This window comes from Nannobrachium achirus (assembly GCF_963921795.1).
Source record: "Nannobrachium achirus genome assembly, chromosome: 17".
Classification (NCBI taxonomy): Eukaryota; Metazoa; Chordata; class Actinopteri; order Myctophiformes; family Myctophidae; genus Nannobrachium; species Nannobrachium achirus.
The window spans coordinates 52260342-52281690 of NC_137824.1; the positions used below are offsets into that span (position 1 = coordinate 52260342).

The 21349-nt window shown below is 43.4% G+C and overlaps 1 protein-coding gene across 1 annotated transcript in view; it reads left to right on the top strand.

Moving 5' to 3' along the window:
• Positions 1-21349, top strand: part of fat4 (FAT atypical cadherin 4) — a gene marked incomplete at its 5' end in the record, with an annotated part of 157505 nt that overhangs the window by 89671 nt on the left and 46485 nt on the right. Inside the window, 3 exons of the mRNA XM_080745854.1 lie at positions 320-664; positions 2555-2872; positions 5274-5448. Of these exons, the coding sequence (XP_080601980.1) occupies positions 320-664; positions 2555-2872; positions 5274-5448 (838 nt within the window). The remainder of the gene's footprint in view (positions 1-319; positions 665-2554; positions 2873-5273; positions 5449-21349) is intronic.

Consider the following 21349-nt stretch of genomic DNA (forward strand, 5'->3'; position numbering starts at 1 on the left):
TGTATCACGATACATACGCTACCACTGAAAAGGCATATCGTGGAGACATTGTATCGTGGAGACATAGACGGGTTTCTGGTCCACGTCACACTGATTAGAACTAGATGCGTGCGCAAGGTCCGTACCAAAATTTGCCAATGAAACCAGAAGGCTCTGAAGGAAACCAGCGCTCCCCAAAACAACAGGTTTGGAGATTGGTAGGAATTGATTACATGATACAGTCACCTGTGCATTTAGTCTCAATGTTTGTAAACAAGAAACCCGTCTATTGTATCGTCTCAACGATAATTATCACCACATCGCCCTCCCCAACGTGCAGGAGAACACGCCGGTGGACACGGTGGTGTTCACGGCCCGCGCCGTGGACGCCGACAGCGGGCCCAACAGCTACGTGGAGTACGCCCTGCGCGGGCCGTTCGGCAACAAGTTCAGCGTGGGCACCATCGACGGCGACGTGCGGCTGGTGGGCGAGCTGGACCGCGAGGAGCTGGCCAACTACACGCTGACGCTGGTGGCCACCGACAAGGGCCAGCCCGCCCTGTCGGCCGCCATGGACGTGACCATGACGGTGCTGGACGTCAACGACAACACGCCCAGCTTCTCGCAGAACGTCTACGACGTGGAGATCGAGGAGGACACGCTGACGGGCACCGACGTCCTCCAGGTAAAGACGAGAGATGAGCTTGGACGAGCTTCCCCCAGTGGTGTAAAGTAACGTAGTGCATTTACTCAAGTACTGTACTTAAATTGGTACTGTCACCTAAAGGGGTTGAGGGGCAGATTACACTGTGACATGAGCTTCTCTGAAACGGTCTGAAACAGTCTGAATCTCATGTCACAGTGTAATCTGCCCCTCACCCCTCAACAACAGTTGACTATTACAGTAAGTAATCATACAGTCAGGCTATACAGACAATTAATTTGATTGGCATATAATTGCGCATCCCCACAATGACATCATAAAAATATTAACTTGTTTTTTAAGATGATTCTTATAGTGACAGTAACCCTTTAGGTGACAGGCCCCAATTTTGAGGTATTTTTTTTACTTTACGGGAGTATTTCCAATTTTCAATACTTTTACTTCTACTCCATTACATCTTAGAGGCAAATATTGTACTTTTACTACACTACAATCATTTGAAAACTTTAGTTACTATTTTTTTTTCCTTAACAATATTTTTATTGGTACATTTTTTTTGTTATATAGACAACAACAAGACATACACATTTATACATTCCGACATACCTCCCCCTCCCACCACCTCCTCCCACAAAATTACATTACAGTTATGAAGAAAAAACAAACAAACATAACAAAACATTAACAAGAAAACAGACAAAACAAGACACTGGTGTGTATCCCCGATCAACACTTGTAAAATTGTGACACTGAGTCACTAACCACGACTCTATTCCACCCCCCCCCCCCTCCCCCTCCTGTCGCAGTAGATTACCAACATGTGTCTTTAGTTACTAGTTACTTGGGAGATTTTGATTATTACCGTATTACAAAACGCCACTTCAGCGTGAATTGCAAACTTCATTGTGAGCCTTTATATCTGCTAACTTTTTTTTCTTTTTCTTTTTTTATTTTAGACATAATTATGATAAAACGGGACATTCTGCATGATGAGTACTTTTACTGTTGGTACTTTAAGAATATTTTGAATATTTTGTACTTTGACTCAAGTAAATTTTGATTACCAGACTTTTACTTGTAAGGGTGCCCTCACACCAAAATACCTAGAGTGGAATCCGCCAATGCATTTCAATGAGAATGGAGCGTTTTTTTGCCAGTAGAGTAGAGGATTTCTGCAAAAAAAACGCTCCATTCTCATTGAAATGCATTGGTGGATTCCACTCTAGGTATTTTGGTGTGAGGGCACCCTTACAGAGTGTTTCTACATTGCAGTATTGATGCTTTTACTTTTCAAGTAAAAAAAATATATATACTTTTTCAACCACTGAACTTCACCACTTCTATACTTTGTTGACTGGGGTTTCCCAGGGGTCTGTACTCGGCCCCCCCTCCCATTTCTGTCTACAACAAATCTTTTCACCGAAAATAGCTGTTATTATGCCCCGAATAGGGATTCTAGGGTTCATGTGGTTACGAGAGAATTGTGTGCAAAACAGTATCATTTTCCAATTGTATTCAGTGTTCTGCCACAAGAAAACAGGATTGTATATTCTTAAGGCAAATAGTTGTGTGTTGTTTTGTTTGTTTGGTTGGTTGTTTGTTGGCATATTTATTTTTTGTATTATTTTACTCTATAGTAAAGTCTATGAGAGCCCAACTTTGATTGGCTCCCACAAGTTTCCCAAGACAAATCTGCGATGTCCCTATAGCCAAAAATGTTCCATAATTATGGCATGTTCTGTGCCAAATTGCATGCTTCTTTCATAAAGTGCACGATTTTTGACTGAAACGCTCGGACTACATTGTCTTTGTGACTGGTCACATGTGATCAGCAGATTGTTTTGCAACATAATTTGCAATATAATTATCCACACAGTAGGAACAAGAACGTCTCTTTTCCTTTCCACTCAGGTGTTCGCCAGCGACGCCGACGAGGGCACCAACGGACAGATCCGCTTCTCGGTGGCCGAGGGCAACGCCAACTCGGACTTCCGGGTGGACTCGGTGACGGGGGTGATCTCCGTGGCCAAGCAGCTGGACCGCGAGGTGCGCTCCTCCTACTCGCTGGTGGTCCAAGCGGCCGACCGCGGCAGCACGCCCCGCGTGGACCGCGCCACCGTCAACATCGTGCTGCTGGACGCCAACGACTGCACGCCCACGTTCGAGCTCTCGCCCTACACCGTCCACGTTCCCGAGAACCTGAGCCACCTGCCCAGAAACATCCTGCAGGTGAGTGAGTGAGTGAGTGAGTGAGTGAGTGAGCGTGTGCGAGCGTGTGCGTGTGTGCAATGGCTGTCACGATCATTACTTTTACTTGTGGTTTTACATTAAAGGCCCAGTTCACCTCTGGGACAACCAGATCTTATTTTATTGTTGTTTGGGACACGATCAACACAATTATTTTTGAGAGTTATTTTTGCATTTTGCATCATATGATGCATCATGCTGCATCATATGATGCAAAATGCATCACTATTCATGCTGAAATACTAAAATATCTAAAAACACAGATTGAACACAAAAAATAACTCCCAAACAACAATAAAATAAGATCTGGTTGTCCCAGAGGTGAACTGGGCCTTTAATTGTGGTTTTGGCATTAAACATTGGAACACATAAATAAATAAAAATACATTTCTATATACTTCGTAGAGAGTAGGTTATAGTCAAAAGTACAATTAAACAAAACATTTTATGAAGTATAATACTTGAGTACGAGGATACAAATACTAAAAGTAAAAGTACTTTTACGGACAGGATTTTGTTGCTGTCGGGCAGAAACCTTGTATCGACTATAATTTTCCCACAAGAGTGTCGCACAAATGTAGTGAAAATAGCTGATCTACAAGCTTGTGATGGAATGTGTTGTGAGCTTGTAGATCGGCTATTTTCACCATGTTATTTAGTCATTTTTAAAAATTAAAAAATGGAACGGTTTTGGACATGCAAGGTTTCCACCCGACATCGACGATTTCCTGTGTGAAAACAAGGCCGAATTTTGTCAGCCCAGAGACCTTAATGACTTAACAGGTTAACCAGATTTGCTAACCCAATAAGTACAAGGATGTATATGGAATCGTTTTACCTGAAGCACTGAGCATGGTGGTCTTGTTCTGTGTAATTCCATAACAAATACGAGATGAAAATTATGAAGAAATCAAATATGATTAGCAATTAGTTCTGCTCAATTACATCTTTTTAGGGGGAAAAAAGGTGGGGGGAGGTGTGCAGCAGTTTGCTAACACAACAACACTATGGTTCTATGTGGCCCGTGAGATAGAAGAACCCACAATAGGGTTCACTAATGAACAATGTGGTACAAAGATGTATAACCCACTTCGAACAGTGAACTAGGTCTCATTTTTGTTATCCGTAAGCCTTCAGAAAACAGACTAAACAAACACATCCTCATATCGTCACTGTCGAGCAGAAAGTACGTTCTTTAGCAAAGTAAAGCCCTGCTTCATCATACAAGGCCGTCGCACAAAAGTAGTGAAAACAGCTGATCTACAAGCACACAACGCCTCGCAGTGCGAGGCGTTGTGTGCTTGTAGATCGGCTAGTTTTCACTAGTTTACATTTTTAAAATGATAAATGCAAAACTAACAGTTTTGGACATACAAGGTTTCCACCCGACAACGACGATATTTATCATTGAGTACAAATGGGCCTTTACTTTGAAACCGTTAGCTTGTGTCCAGCATTCTTAATCTCCAGAGCAGCCCAGTGGCCACAAAGTTAGAGAAGCAGGCACATGGCTTGTGATTAGAGGATCTCTGGTTTGGAACCCTCAGACCAACTGTGAAAATCTGGTTAATGAGCAACAATTTCTGTCCCCCAACAACTACCAACCACGTACCCACGAGCAATGCAAATTGGTCCTGTGGGGGAATGCAGCTGCACATTGTGGTTATGCTAAGTCTAATTCCTGTTATGGATTTTAATGCGAGTGGATCACGGATCAGTGTAGTGGTAGAAAATGCTCAGTAAACAGAACCCGGGATAAGTCCAGGTTAAACAAGCAAAACATTTTTTCCTGTGGTTCTGTGTTCTCAATCCCTCTAGGGCATTCACGAATAGTGATTTTTAGTATTCGAATTATTCGACCTCAAAGTATTCGAATAGTCGAATATTCGACAGGACTAGCCAAACAGTCAAATATTAAGTAAGCAAGAGGCGAAAATAGCAGATCTATCGAAAATAGCAGATCTACATGCTCACAACGCCTCGCAACGCGAGGCGTTGTGAGCATGTAGATCGGCTATTTTCACAATATTTAACTGCGGAACCGAGTCACATTAAATGTAATACCTACATTTTCAATCGCTTGTACGGGTGAGGGTCCCCAGTTCAAATTATGTTTATTTTGGGGGTCACGGCCTAAAAAGGTTTGAGAACCCCTGGTATAGAGCATTAACAAATGCATGCATCAGGGGCATTAACAACTCATTCTTATGACTTCCTATCTAGCCAAGCTTTATAAACTATATATTTTTTTAAAGAGATACCATAAAAATAAAAATAAAGAATAAGCGAATATTCGACTTCGGTGAACAACGTCGAATAGTGACTTTGATATTCGAATATTTGAATATTTGGTGAATGCCCTAAATCCCTCTGTGCCTGCCAGGTTGTTGCGAGGGATGACGACCAGGGGACCAACGGTCAGCTCAGCTACATGCTCAGCGGTGGCAACGACGAGGGCGCCTTTAGCCTTTCGTCCGGTGGTCAGCTGAGCCTCACGCAGACCCTGGACCGCGAGATGCAAGGGACATACATCCTTCTGGTCACAGCAACCGACTCAGGTGAGGAAGCAAGCACAGGTGCCCATATAAGGTGCACAAGTGCAGTTGTGGTGCCATTTTGAAACATTTCGTTTTCATGTAAAAGGTAACACACAGTGACAGAAAGCAACCCCTGCAAGCCAAATGACGTTCAGAACTCGGCCAGATCACAGCCCATATGGGGCTGATCTTGACGTCATTACCAGGACATCATATGGACTATAGGATTATTATTGTTTGTAATGTTAGTTGAAATATGAGCATGAAATAAAGGTTACCGTATATCCTGGGACATATCTGACTAGTTATGATATTTATCTGGCCTCGATCGGACCCTTTCTCATTAATCCAGGACGTCCGTTTTCATGGGGAAGGATTTATGTTGGTTGAAATCAGGTGATATTCCAGGCCAGATCTGACTAGTCATGATTTGACTTGATCTGGCACCAATCTAGACGTCACTGATTGGTCCAGGTCCTGACCGTGCTTGCTGGGACTGTTTTGCAGCACTTTCTATTTTCTTATGCTGATATTTGAAACGTGTAGTGAGCATGGACATGACCAGTTATTTCAAGTATTTGTCATTATTGCTGACTGACTGGCTGGCTGGCTGACTGACTGACTGACTGACTGACTGACTGACTGACTGGTGAAGTTACACCACTGACCAGACAGCTGGGTTGTTGGGGTTTTCCAAATTGGCCGCTGGTCTTGGACAGTTCCTCCCGCAGCCCATCTTCAGTTTCATCCTCAGCCTCTTCAGAAGGTGTTTACAGTGGTTCCACTTAGCTCATTCCAAACCGAGACCGGAATATTTTGCTGGTCCTGGATAATATAATATCCTGACTATCTCGCCCTCTAGCGTTTCATACCCGGCCCAGCCATATACTTGATTTTTACCTTATTTTCTTTATATTTTGATTGTCGACAATCATTGTTTGCAGCATCATTCTACTTTTGTATCTGTGGCATAGTGCTGCTGTTATAATATATTCTATGAATGAAAGCTGCTACGCAAATGACATTTGCTGAGTTTGTTTACTGTAACTTTCTTCAGTAAAAGAGAGAGCATTTCTAGTGAGGACAAAGGTTCTACGCGTACTGTATACAGCGTCTGTATTGCATCAGTTGTACATTGTTTGATTTCAGCAGAGCTTCAACATATTCTGAAAGCAACCAACAAAACCAAGCTGGGGAAAAAAACAAAATGTCAACAAACAACATTTTGATTTGATTTCATAGTGTGTGTGTGTGTGTGTGTGTGTATGTGTGTGTGTGTGTGTGTGTGTGTGTGTGTGTGTGTGTGTGTGTGTGTGTATGTGTGTGTGTGTGTGTGTGTGTGTGTGTGTGTGTGTGTGTGTGTGTGTGTGTGTGTGTGTGTGTGTGTGTGTGTGTGTGTGTGCGTATGTGTGTGTGTGGCACAATAACCTAAACATTCGGGAGTTTTTAGCTTGCTAAATAACGGGTATTTTTTTACTTGTTCCCCAGAAGTCCTTTTCAGCGGCTCCGATTGAATAAGCGTCCTCTGTTTATTTGGATACAGCGGTGAGGCTTGTCGTAGCCAGATAAAAGGTTAACTTGTTATTGCACAGAGGCCGGTTAATGTGCAGTTAAAGGAGTACATGCGTATCCCCAGTGCAGCCAAATCACATGGTATCCCAGCTAAGTATACGTTTCGATGGGTCGCTCTGGCACGGCCGTCATGGTCGAAGGGTGGTTCCGTTTCATTCCTGCACTGACCATGTGACGGGCGTCCGTAACACTATGTATTTTTGACTGCACACAGACTTTTGGTGAGAATTGTGACAGTCCGGCGCACAGCGTCTCTTATGTTTTTCTTTGTGGAATTAGACGCTGTCTATGAAAAATGCCAGTGATATATTGAACTAGAATGAATGTCTGTTCCGTGTGATGATGTAGAGAGGGTACATCTCAACACGTTTAACCCATTTAGGCCTAGAATTATTGAATGCTTTAAGCAGTGAAAAATAGCAGATATACAAGCTCACAGCGCGGCACCGAGTGCCGCGCTGCGAGCTTGTAGATCAGCTATTTTTTAATAGAGTCGTGAAAATGTGTGCAAATCTTTGAATATATGTATTTTCAAAGCGAACTTTTGTAACTCAAATTTTGCTTCTGGGTGGTCCCTGAAACTAGATATTTTGAGATGGGGGTCCGTGGCCAAATAAATATCATTTTGGGGGTCCTTCACATGAAAAGGTTTGAGAACCACTGACATAGTAGTCTCTCAAGAACAGACTAACTGAGCTCCAGTTAAGTGAAAAGTACCTTTTCTTTGATGATGGCAGGCCAGATTGCTGACATAGAAACATAGGTTTTTCAAAAAAAAACCTTAGGAGGATTCAAAAGACACTTATAGAGTCGGCTCAAAATTCAAATTTTCACGATTTTTAAAAAATAGCAGATCTACAAGCTCGCAGCGCGGCACTCGGTGCCGCGCTGTGAGCTTGTATATCTGCTATTTTTCAATAGTTAAAGCATAAAATAATAATACACTATAACGTGTACCCGTTTTAAATGGTTTAACAACTCATGCTCGAATGAAAGGGGTGGATTGATCTCAAAACGTTGCAATGGCAGCAGCAAATTATCAGATGATGAAGTCTTGTGTAGCAACGCAGCGTATTCTTCTGCATGTCAGTTTTTGATTTGTTACTTCACGTAGTGCTGTGCTCAGAAATTTGTACCATATGGTTGAAGTTGCCCAATAAGCGAACATACTAATTAGGATTCGATTCCCTTTGTGCCTTGCTTCACAAGAAGTCCATTTTTAGACTCCTGACAACAATTCCAAAATATTTTGACAGGACATTTTGGTACATGTTTGCCGAGAGGCAGAAAGAAGGATTTCGGGGTAGAATATCAAAATATCGAAAACCCCATAATCATAGTACGGCCCAAATTACCCTGCAGCATTTTCTCACATTTTTGAGGCCTAGGGCTGAGAAAGGACAAGCAAGGGGGGAAATGGTTCTCCCAGACTCTATCTTGAAGGTGGATGGTGCCGACACGATGCTCAGCTGTCTACCAAGGCGCGTTTTTTGAACCACAGACATTCCTCATAACGACTTAATGTTGTCTGTCAGATTCCACTGTTTATATTGCATTCCACTATATTCCTCTCTCTCTCTCTACTCTCTCTCTCTCTCTCTCTCTCTCTCTCTCTCTCTCTCTCTCTCTCTCTCTCTCTCTTTCTTCTCTTCTCTTCTCTCTCTCTCTCTCTCTCTCTCTCTCTCTCTCTCTCTCTCTCGATGGATTAACAGAATGGGTTTGCCACTCTGACTTCACGCTCTGGCTTCACTGTGATGTCACGCTAACAGAATCCCTTTTATCCCCATACATGGAGTTCCTTGATGTCATCAATATTAAGCCCATATCTAACAGGACTTCATATGGGAATGCCCATATATGGATTCCACATCGGCCACATACCACACTAACGGCTGGTTCTACAGACAGGGATCTCCATGTATGGGCATAAAAGGGTATGATGTCAGATGTCACAGACATCATAGGACTTTAACATAACGAATAATTGAGTAAGCATGTTTGGGCTCTTACAGCATATCTCCATATACAGTACATGGATCTCCATATATGGGTACCAGGGGTCTCCATGTATGGGTAACTGGTCCGATATACATCACTGGCCAGATGGCCAAGAATTGGCGCGACCTCACATGTCGCCCTGAGGTGTCTTACTAGTTCTTGGCCACCTGACCAGTGATGTATATCGGACCAGTTACCCATATATGGAGACCCTGCATGATAGTCAACAATGTGATGTCAGAACATGCCCATATATGGGCATTACTATATATGGGCATTCCCAGATATGTGCTCAATATTGATGACATTGGGACAGGGATCTCCATATATGGGCATAAAAGGGACGTCGAGTCAGAGCGTGATGTCAGAGCGACAAACCCATAGAACCACAGTGTCAGGCGTGATGTAGAGACAGACAGAGATACGCGGACAAGATGTGCCGGTTTTCATAGTAAACTTGCGATCTACGGTTGCAATAATTATACAGTATATAGTAGTTTTGAGAAAAACATGCTGCTATTTGTTTCAAAAGGCATTGTACCCATGTATATAATGACACAAATGTTCCCCATTTTCAACGCTTTTTTATTATTTTGACCAGGTTACCTGCTTAAAGTAACAGACTTTTTAGAAACGTGTGTTGTCAGATTTGCTATTTATCCACTATTTAGTCACAGGCACACACATGTAGAACACATGCCAGAATATAGCGTAGCAGACTGCATGCGTTCCTGGAGCATTTCACCATGAGAACGAGAGCTAATTTTGTGCTTAAACGCTGAGTGCTACATGACTTATGATCGGACAGATGTGCTCTAAGGTCATTTTGTTTTACTTATTCTGTGAATGAATCATAGGCACGACTCGCACTCGTTCTGGGGGTGGGTGGGGTACGTTGTGCCTGCGCCCGGTAGCAACGCAGTTGCTCGCTCCGCTCCACCGCTCCGGGGACATTTTGAGGCTTTTCTTCGATGAAGGTAAACTCATTAATCCGGGCCTCTTGAGTAGAGTTTCTAGACCCATTCTGCTGTGCTGAGTGAAATCTGTCACGAAATGGATGGAAACAAAAGAGCGCGGACCGGGTGCTGGTTCTTATAATGGTTTCTGGCTCGGGCGATCGGCAGAATTTGGCACACTTCTGTCATTATTCGAAAATCCAAGCCCTGAGACGTGGCACACATACAAGCTGCATAAAGGTGTTTTACAAGGAGCCTTGTTGAGGGGGGAACTGGAAGATCAGACCTAGGATATTTCATTTTTTTCCCCCCACTCTCTCCCCCATTCTCCACCAGTGGAAAGTCGTTGGCACCATTTCTGAGGGAAGGAGAGGGGCAGAGACAGAGGGGTAGAGGGGGAGAGAGAGAGAGAGAGAGAGAGAGAAAGAGAGAGAGATACCAGAACGTCATGGTCCTGGGCTGGTCTCATTGCAGGGGCAACATCTGGTATCAACTGTAGGCAAATCAGATTTCGTAAGCCAGTGCCTAGCAACGCAGAAGTTATGCCCCCATGGAAGAATATAAAACAATGAGATCTCCAACGGGGAGCCACAAAGTCAAACGCTTTCAGCAGGGAGTGTTTCTGGGACTGTTCTAAGTGGGCCACCACATTTTTCAGAAAACACATTTTATGTACAGCATGACATTCGGTCACTTAAGGTTGCGCCGGGCCAGCAAGCAAGAAAATCACTCTCCAAGAAAGGTCTTTATAGGGTGCAAATTCCAATGTATATTCTTCAGCTTAGCCTATTGTCTGCCTACACTTAAATGCATTGTGTTGGACCTGTACGGTGCCCGTTTTTTACACTTTCAGAGTTAGATTGTCACTCCGGATGTTGCCACGTCGGGGGACTAAAATTGAATTAAGATTAACTTGGTGGTATGAAAATTGCACATTCTGTGGTGCTGTTGCACATTGCAGAATAAAAGAGTCCACTGACACGGTCTAATGAATCGTCTACATAGGAAGTGTTGAGGAGGAAAGATATGTCTAGATAAGTTCATGGCCTTTGCGCATGCATGCGTGGGCGTGTGTGTGTGTGTGCGTGTGTGTGCGTGTGTGTGTGTGTGTGTGTGTGTGTGTGTGTGTGTGTGTGTACTAGGGATGGGACGATATGAAAATTTCATATCACGATTATTGTGACAAAAGAAATCGCGATTTACGATATTATCACGATAATCAAAATCCATTATCCTGGGGCGGAACATTTGCCAAATAATAGCAGCTCTACAAGCTCACAATGCGTCACGTTGTGTCGTGTTGTGAGCTTGTAGATCGGCTATTTTTTGGCAAAGACATTAGAGAGTGAAAAAAAGACTGTATCAAGTAGCCTACAGTATGTATATTATGGTACCTTAAGTACCTTTTACCAATTATAGAGGGTTTAAGTGGTACCGGATGCAGCTCGGCAAATAAAAGGTGAATTGATCCCAGTGCATGACGGAGGACGATATCACGATAAATTTAATCTCCACGATACGATTATCGTGAGTGTTTTTTATCACTATAAACGATAATATCGCTTATCGTCCCATCCCTAGTGTGTACCATGTGTGCCGGGATTGTGTTATGTTTGCGCATATTTTTATATCATTGTGTGTTTGTGTGTGCTTGCGTGCCTGTCTGTATGTGTGTGTGTGTGTGTGTGTGCTCTACATGTGTGGTGAGAGCATCTTCAGGGCTAAATTGACACATGCATAGCACTTGGTCTCATTTTGCTTTAATAGAGAAGGCAGGGTAAATCCCCGGACGGTCCCCATGGCTATTACTGCAAATCCTGTGTCTTTCCACCCCCCGCCCAGCACATCTCTCTCCATCTCTCCATTCACAGTGGGGTACATTTTGACACTTCCAGAGTTAAATGAACCACTACTGTGTGGACATGGTCACTTGTTCCACCATGGTGAGTGGGCGGAATGGGGTGTGTGTGTGGAGGAATGGGAGTTAGTGGTGATTGTGGGGGCTTCTTAAAGAATTTTAACCACTTAAACATTAATACATTACTCAACTGTCTACTGTAGGTCCCCCAGCTGTCTACAGTATATATATTTACTTAGCCCCTTCCCCTTTTCCCATCAACAACACAAATCTCTTAGCTGAAAACAGCCAACCATACAGTCATTGAGAGACACATAGTACTGTACATAGTGACACATTGTGAGCTTTTAGATCTGCTGTTCTCCTTGAGTGTTTGCCTATTTTGACATGGCCAGAAATGGGACACTAGAGTTCATGTTTTTAATGACTGTCCCCTATTTTATTTTACTATTGTTGGTTGGTCTGGTTTTCATGTGTCTAGGAGGTTGACAGTACTTCATTAGACCCCCTGGTGTGGTTGTTATGAGAAATTATGTATTCTCTTTTTATTTGGGCTGTTAGCTGGAGGATGCCACCTGCTGGGTCAGACGTGCCGTTCCAAAAACATACGTGGGTGTGGCTAACTTCAGCTGGGTCACCACCCACCATGACAACCACACATAACAATGAACTAGTGGGTGTGGCCACATACATTTTTTTTTTAACTCTTTCTGTACACTTTTTTGGAAAAATTCATCTTCCTAGTATAATCATAATAGTAGATAATCATGTTTTATAGAGGGGAAAATCATGGCACCTGCACTTTAAAGGAATACTTTTTCTTATGGTTTTACATCGCAAAATCTAATTTCACTTTGAGAGCATAGTAATCGAACCAAATGGTGCACAAACTTACCAAGCACAACGTGCGTAGCCCCTATTATGTTTCTACTTTTCTACTATTATTCTTCTTCTGCCGTTTTACGAATGAACCGCCGTGTTATCTCTACGGTGCTGTTGGTTTTTACGAAACTGGGCAATATAGTACTAGAGGGCTATGTCAAGGGTCAGTGACACTAAGCCCACGACCATTGGCCAAAGGTGTAGCGATGAATGAATGCAACACTTTGAACAGGTATAATAACTCATGCCCTGTTTGACCTACAGCCATGAAAACTTGATAAACATATGCGTCTCTGCTGTCTAAAGCTGAAACCTAGTTTCTCCTGCAGGAATTATAAATGGACTATTATTTTAAAAGGCAAAATGTTATGCTGTTCAGGTGATTTAAACTGGGCTGTTGTACGGTAGCTCATAGAGTGGATGCCTACTAATCAGAAGGTCACAGGTTCGATTCCTGTCTCAGGCCATGGGTTGAGGTGTCCATAAGTAGAATAAATCACATCTTTTTCTCCCCTTTTAATAATGTTGTCTACCTTGGAGAGGCCCGTGAATGCGTTAAAAGGGGGAAAAAGACGTGATTTAGTCTACTTACCAGCGAGTGAAAATGCCTCGGTTATAATGGGGGCGGACAGGGCTGAAGAGCAGCAGAGGCTCGCTAAGAATGAGAACAGGCTCCATGCGACGCCACTTTCGGTCTGCGGCGAGATCAAAGCGTGACGCCACTCTCCTCTAAACCACGCTGGGTATCATATATAGTATCATATATGGTATCATATATGGTATCATATACGGTATTCATTCATATAAACAGAACCCTGACATTTAGTATTGACCTGTGAAAACAAAATGGTAACGCTACAATATGTAGCTTATTTCATATTTTGTGGTAGAAGGGCAACACTGACATTGCGACCACTTGCAGTCGCAGTTACTATGAAAACTTGCAGCAATTGTGTCATGCTGTAACTCTAGCCTGTTACTCTTGCATGTAATGCTTGCCTGTAACGCCACATACACACGCACACGCACACGCACACATGCACGCATGCACGCACGCACACACACACACACACACACACACACACACACACACACACACACACACACACACACACACTCACACACTCACACACTCACACACACAATCTGTCTTGTTTGCGCTGCTCCACTGCACTGATTGCACTCAGCTGCGACCCCTGTCTGGGTCCTGAGTCAATACAGCCCTAGTCTCTGTGTGCGTGTTTGTGTGCGTGTGCGTGTGCGTGCGTGCGTGTGCGTGCGTGAGTGCGTGTGTGTGTGTACAACATGCCAGATTTACACGGACTATTTTTTAATTCTGTTGTTTCCCCGCGCTCTGAGAGCGCTTCTCACCCAAGGCGTCTTACTTGTAGTGTAATAGGCTAAGTGTAATAAGTGTAGTATTGTAATAGTGTAATAAGTGTAATAGCATAATAGGTGTAATAGTGTAATGGTGTATTAGGTGTAGAAGGTGTAATATTGTAGTAGGTGTAATAGTGTATTAGGTGTAATAATGTAATAGGTGTAATGGTGTAATTGGGTAATTGTGTAATAGTGTAATAGGTATTAGGGAGTGGAGGTGGGTGGGGGTGGGTTAAAGTGGGTGCAGATGGGTGAAAGTGGGTGGAGGTGGGTGAAAGTGGATGGAGATGGGTGAAAGTGGCTAGAGGTAGGTGGGTGTGAGTGAGTGGAGGTGGGTGAAAGTGGCTAGAGGTAGGTGGGTGTGAGTGAGTGGAGGTGGGTGAAAGTGGCTAGAGGTAGGTGGGTGTGAGTGGAGGTGGGTGAAAGTGGCTAGAGGTAGGTGGGTGTGAGTGGAGGTGGGTGAAAGTGGCTAGAGGTAGGTGGGTGTGAGTGGAGATGGGTGAAAGTGGATGAAGTTAGGTCAGAGTGGGTGAGGTCTTCTTTCTCTCAAGTTCAATCTTCCTTGTTTCTATGGCTTATAGTGCATATTGCTTATATACTGTATATTTTTTCTGTATGCCTTAGTCTATAGCGTGGCCCGCTATCGCTGCTTGCAGCTATATTTTATTTCTTTGTTTTTCAATGATGAATTGCTTCCTGTCCATCTTGGATAAGGATGAAAAATGTTGCATCTGTCTCAGGCCTGTCATTTATGCCTGGTTAGATTTATAATGCAAGTGACAAAAAGAGATCTTTCTCACCAGTACATTAACTTTTGGAAATTACACAAATAGAATGTTTAGCTAATTAAGTATTGAAAAGGCCACTGATAAGTGGTGTAAAAGCATGGCTGGACTTTGCCAGATCACTGTCCAAAAGCTTGCCACAATAAATCTTTAATAGGGTCCGTTTCTGAAGTTTTCAGCCAGACTGAAGTCTAGTGGCAACACAGGACTCGGCCAAATAAAATATCAGGTTCCTCAAATGAACTTTAACAGACCTGTAACATTCTAGATCAACTCTTAAAAAAAGGGGCAGTAACAATGTGGTCTTGCAGAGCTTTTTCCTATCCACTATGTTCTCCTTTCCACTCCCTGGTACACACTTTAACAATTGCTGGAACTGAATGTTTGTGTGAATAGCGTTAGTATCTAATAAGGCTTTTAAAGACCTGGTGTGGGTTGGATGATAAGTACTTTGCGGTAGCCAGGCAAGATCCACTACGTTTTTAATGCTGTTTTTCACTCAGTTTCTCTTATGACCCTGGTTGGCTTGATTTAATTACAATAAGCACCTCACTCGCAAAAGCAGTGTACAGTATCTCAGAATAATGTTTACACAGGACAAGTTGTTCTTTTGTGTCTAAAAAGCAGTTAACAGATTTGGCTGGGTAAGCCAGCATGTGCAATAAGCCCAGCCTTGCTTTCTGCAAGTCATATTGCAGTAATGTTGCCCATGTTTGCCCATCTGTTTAAAAGTTCTGTGAGAATTTTGCCTTGCTTTGCCTTTTCGTCCCATCGGTTGTGACCTGCTAGGAGATTCGTCAGGTTTCCAAGTTAGGGATCTACAGAGATTGACCTTGGAACCTTGGAACACAGTGGATTGGTCCATACAACCCACTTCCTCTTAACCGTTTTAGTGCCAGCCCCTAGAGGGTGCCAAAGAATGCCAGGGTTTGTCCCATAGGCGAGCGTATTAGCATCCGGGGACTCACGTTGCAGTGACGTGCGTGCTCACGTTCGTGTCATTTAAAAGATCATTTTTAGGCGATTTCGCCGTAAATAAACCTCGCGCCACATCCGTAAAAACACAATCCAGAGATATGGGCCTCCAAAGATGTGGTTTTTCATTGGATTCGGCGGCGATTCGCGGCAACGTTCGCGGCTAACGGCCGGCCGGGGGGCGGACGGATTTCGAACACTGGATTGAAAATTTAGGCCCAGGCTTCAGAAGGCCTCGGATCATTTTATTCATTTCATTAAAAAAGCCAAACATGTTCGGGATAGGCACACTGGACTACGTTCCGGAAGCGGCGCTGAACATTCAGTGAACATTGGGGGGCTCAAAAATGTATTTTAAACCATTTTTAATGGAATATATCGTCGGACCATGTAAAATGGCTAGCTGGCTAGCGTAGGACGAGCCAGGACCACCCACGACTCTACAAGCAGCTCAGGGTAAGTCAATTAATAAAAAAAAAATTGTATTGGATTGAAATAAAGCCGAACATGTTCGGGATAGGCACAGAATGAGTTAAGCGGAGATCTCCAAGTTATCGACCATAGCAAATAAAAGTGCCATTGTCATAAAACACAAGTCAAATCACTTCGTAAAATGTTAGCATTGTGTTTTCTTACGCAAATAGACTTTTGCTATCAGTCTGCAAACAAACAAAATCCCTCTCCATAACATACAGGAAATAAATTAGGCGCGAGCGTTAAGATATAGCACTCCATAAATAGCCAAAGTGCCTGTGAGATTGCCATATTAAAAAAAAAAAACTCCTTCTTCTCCTCCTTATTACTACTACAGAGTGCCTTTTGAGTGTTTGAGTTGAGATGTCCCTTTCACTCTCTTGCTTGTTAACTGTGAGAAAACCTCTGTTTGCTCTGTTGTGTTTGGCAAACCGTGATGGTGGGAGACAGCTCGCACCCTGCGCACAGCTCCGCCGCGGCCATTCATGGGTGCCGGACAGACAGGGGTCTCGGCATTAAAAGAAGCTTTGTCGCAAAGCAACAGGTTCTCAGAGGGAGAAAAATGCCATTTCCACTGCCAACGGCGGCCAGTTCTCCTCCCCCCTCCCCCCACCCACCTCCCCTGAGTAATGGCGTTTTATTTACGCTGTCTCTTTAGAGCGAGCACAATAATCGAGCCTCAGTCCATAAACCGTAATTAACCGTTTAGCCCTAAGCTCCCGGCTACAGATGGGGCTGTCTCATAAATTCACACATTCATCAGTCTTTCCCCCTTTAAGTCAACCTGTCCTAAACTCTCAAGTTTAATGAACCCTCCCGCCTCGACATCGAGCATTGTTCTTCGTGCAGCGGAAGGTTCCGCACAATTCCGCTCCCCGACTCCACGGGACAAAACATCAGTCAATCATATTGAAGGAAGAGATTATCTCTTGTGCTAGCAGAGAGACAACCCAAACCTAAGTCTTAGCACGGCTTAGACCGGAGCAACTTGGGACTCGCACCATTTTCTCAGAGGGTGGGTGCTGCTTTTTTTCCTTTTTAACCCATTTAGGGCCTAGAATTATTGAATGCTTTAACCAGTGAAAAATAGCAGATATACAAGCTCACAGCGCGGCACCGAGTGCCGCGCTGCGAGCTTGTAGATCTGCTATTTTTGAAAAAGTCGTGAAAATGTGTGCAAATCTAACCCTAACCCTATGTATTTTCAAAGCGAACGTTTCTAACTCAAATTTTGCTTCTGGGTGGTCCCTGGAACTAAATATTTTGAGATGCGGGTCCGTGGCCAAATAAATATCATTTTGGGGGTCCTTCACATGAAAAGGTTTGAGAACCTCTGACATAGTAGTCTCTCAGGAACTGACTAACTGAGCTCCAGTTAAGTGAAAAGGACCTTTTCTTTGACGATGGCTGGCCAGATTGCTGACATAGAAACATAGGGTTTTTCCAAAAACCTTAGAAGGATTCAAAAGACACTTATAGAATCGGGTCAAAATTCAAATTTCATGATTTTTCAAAAATAGCAGATCTACAAGCTCGCAGCGCGGCACTCGGTGCCGCGCTGTGAGCTTGTATATCTGCTATTTTTCAATAGTTAAAGCATAAAATAACGATACAACAATAATGTGTACCCGTTCTGATTAGGTTAAAATCACCCCCCATCCCACAGCCTGCACCCCGCTCGGTTCTCTCAGCGGTACATGTGCCCTCGCAGCAGACGCAGCGGTCAAAAAACACATAGCTTAACTGTAATTACCACATGCATTTTGTACCCCCCTCTTGTTCTGAGAGTACGGTAATGGTCATAGACCATTCAGGGAGGTTAATGTGATTTGTTCACTGGTAATGTACACTAATAAGGTGCTTGGACTCTGCCATATGTTTGTGCGAGCTAGACAATGCATTCCGGGGCGCGGGGTTATGAGAGGTTTACTGTCTGCGTGCCCTTGGGAATGGGGAGTCGAAGGCAACAGATGGCCGCCCGACTGTACTCCCCTCAGTCTCAGGGTCCGCAAAGCTTGTTATTTTGGACACCTTTAATGCGGAGGGGGAGGGGGAGGGGGTATTCAGGCTCCCCGCAAGTCATTTGGTGGTCCTTACCAAAAACAAACTTCCCAGAGCCTCGCTCGAGTGGTGTCATTACATATTGGCAGAGAGACGTGGATGTCATTCTCATGAGCACTTCACTATACCTTCCCTGAGCGCTAATGGAATTATTTAAGAAATATAATAGAAGGCTGAGTTTGGTCTCCGGCTGAGCGAGGCGTGTGTCCACCCTCAAGTCTGTTGGGAATGTCCTGTTTAATCCATTTAGGCATAGAATTATTGACTGCTTTAACTATTGAAACATAGCACATATACAAGCTCACAGCGCAGCGCTGCGAGCTTGTAGATCTGCTATTTAAAAAAAATCATGAACATTTGTGCAAATCTTTGAATATCTAATTTTTAAAGTGAACATTTGTAACTCAAATATTTGCTTCTGGGGGGTCCCTGATACAAAATATTTTGAGATGGGGGTCTGAGGCCAATTCTAGGGGTCCTTGACATGAAAATGTTTGAGAACCACTGACGTAGAAACCACTGACGTTTAAAAAAAAACGTAGAAGGATTTAGAAGACACTTATAGAATCGGGCCAAAATTCAAATGATCACGATAAAAAAAAGAAAAACGAAAACATACTCTCCCCCATGCCTTCGAGACAAAAATAGCAGATCTACAAGCTCGCAGCTTGTCACTCAATGCCACGCTTCGAGCTTGTAAATCTGCTATTTTTCAATAGTTAAAGCATAAAATAATAACACCCAATAATGCGTACCCGGTCTAAACGCGTTAAATAAATGGTATCGAAATGTGTTATTTTTTTTCTAGATCAAATTAAAGTGGCGACAATTCAGCAAACTCCTCACACGGTACTGTTTGAGTGCTCTGAGGTATCGAGTTGCCTCGCGTGAAATGCAGTCAGTGCAGTGACGCCAGTGACTCCATACATTATCCCCATGTCGCGGCGGCTCATCATCAAAAACGGTTATCTGCATGCCATTGCTCTGAAGTCTTCCCTTGGAAAAAAATATGGGGGAGAAAAAAGCAAAGCGTCCGTGCTGGAGACAGCCTTTTCTCCAGGATTTAACTTGGACTTATCAAATATGCTGTCCATACTGTAACGGAGTTCATTCAGGGGCGTCACAAAGGGGGGGGGGGGAGTGGGACAGAGTTACTACGGCCCAAGGTGGAGGGGCCTTCATTATCTAATACTTTAGCCATTGAAAAATAGCAGATCTACAAGCTCACTAGATCTAGAGCTTGTAGATCTGCTATTTTTTTAAATGTGTGCAAATCTTTGAATATATGTATTTTTTTAAGCAAACTTTTGCAACTCGAATTTTGCTTCTGGGGAGGGGGGGGTCCCTGGAAGTAAATATTTTGAGAAGGGGGTCCGTGGTCAAATACATATCATTTTGGGGGTCCTTCCCATGAAAAAGTTTGAGCACCACTGACATGGAAGCATACTAAACCTTAGAAGGATTTGAAATATTCAAAGACAAATTTGGCGATTTTTCAAAAATAGCAGATCTACGCTGGCCTGGTGGTCAAGGTGCATACCATATAGTAGGCTATGATGCCTGCTGGCGTCGCCGGTTCGATTCCCGATCCGGACGACCTTTGCCACATGTCATTCCCCATCTCTCTCCTCATTTCCTGTCAGTCTACTGTCCTATCAATAAAGGCATAAAAAGCCCAAAAACAAATCTTTAAAAAAAAAAAAAAAAAAAGCAGATCTACAAGCTCGCAGCGCGGCACTTGGTGCCGCGCTGTGAGCTTGTATATCTGCTATTTCTCAATGGTTAAAGCACAAAATGTGAGTGGAGTGTTGTACCCGGGGCCCAGAATTTGGTGCGACACCCCTGAGCTCAGTGACTGAGGCACGACCCTTCTTCACTCTCTCCGGAGATGGAGACGTGTTACCACCACCAGATCCAACATTCTTTCTTTACTTGATCGAAGGAGCATGATTCTCTGGTCTCACCGATCGCCCCCAAATTTCCTAGAGTAGCCTACAATATCCGAGAAGCTATTTGGATCAAATATACACACTCCGTGCTAGTGCTGCAAGCACTGAGTGGCGTTTGCTTCCAAAACTTAATTTCCAAGCCACAGCAAAAACCTCTCCGGTAAAATATACAGTTTATCTGGAGATTTGAGTGATGGTGTTGATAATTCTCTCGTGTGTGAGGTAAATACGGATGACGAGGGGGCTGGAATCAACCGGGGAGTCACGTCGGGTCGTTGTAGTTTGTTTTCCTGAGTGACCGAAGATTAACCCCTGAAATGAGATTATGCTAATGGTACCGTTCTGTACTGCACTCAGTCAGAGATGAGCAGGCTGTTTTATCTGTTTTGGCTTTCTACAGTAAACTACATCGCAGAGATTATCCCATGCATGAGATACTAATAATAAGCAACATCACATCGCCCCTTTTATCCCTTGTTAGAATTGATTTTTGCACTGAAATGAGCTACGGACGTTGTAGTGTGCTGCATGTGATGCCCTCTAATAATGCTGATGATGCCCATGTGCATGTGCTGATCCGTAGACTAATGTCCTTACTGTAGGTCCATTCCCCATGCAGGGACTAACCAGTAGGGCTGTCACGATTATGACATTCTACATGACGATTAATTGTCACTCAAATAATTGCGATTAACGATTTAATTGTGTTTTTGTCGTTGACAATTACATTTCTGTTTGGCTTTTGAAGTTTGAAGTTTAGCTTTGAAGTTGCACATGGCAGATATGACACATAACCTAAGTATACAAAGAAATTACTGACATATTTGACAACTTTATACTTAAAAAAAGAACATTGGTAGTGGAAATAGCCGATCTACAAGCTCACAACGCGTCACGATGCGACGCGTTGTGAGCTTGTAGATCTGCTATTTTCACTAGTATTTTTACTTTAAAAAAATATATTCACATTTTTCAACATGGAAACGATTATGAAAAATAATCGCGATTATGTCAAATAGTTCCGATTAGACG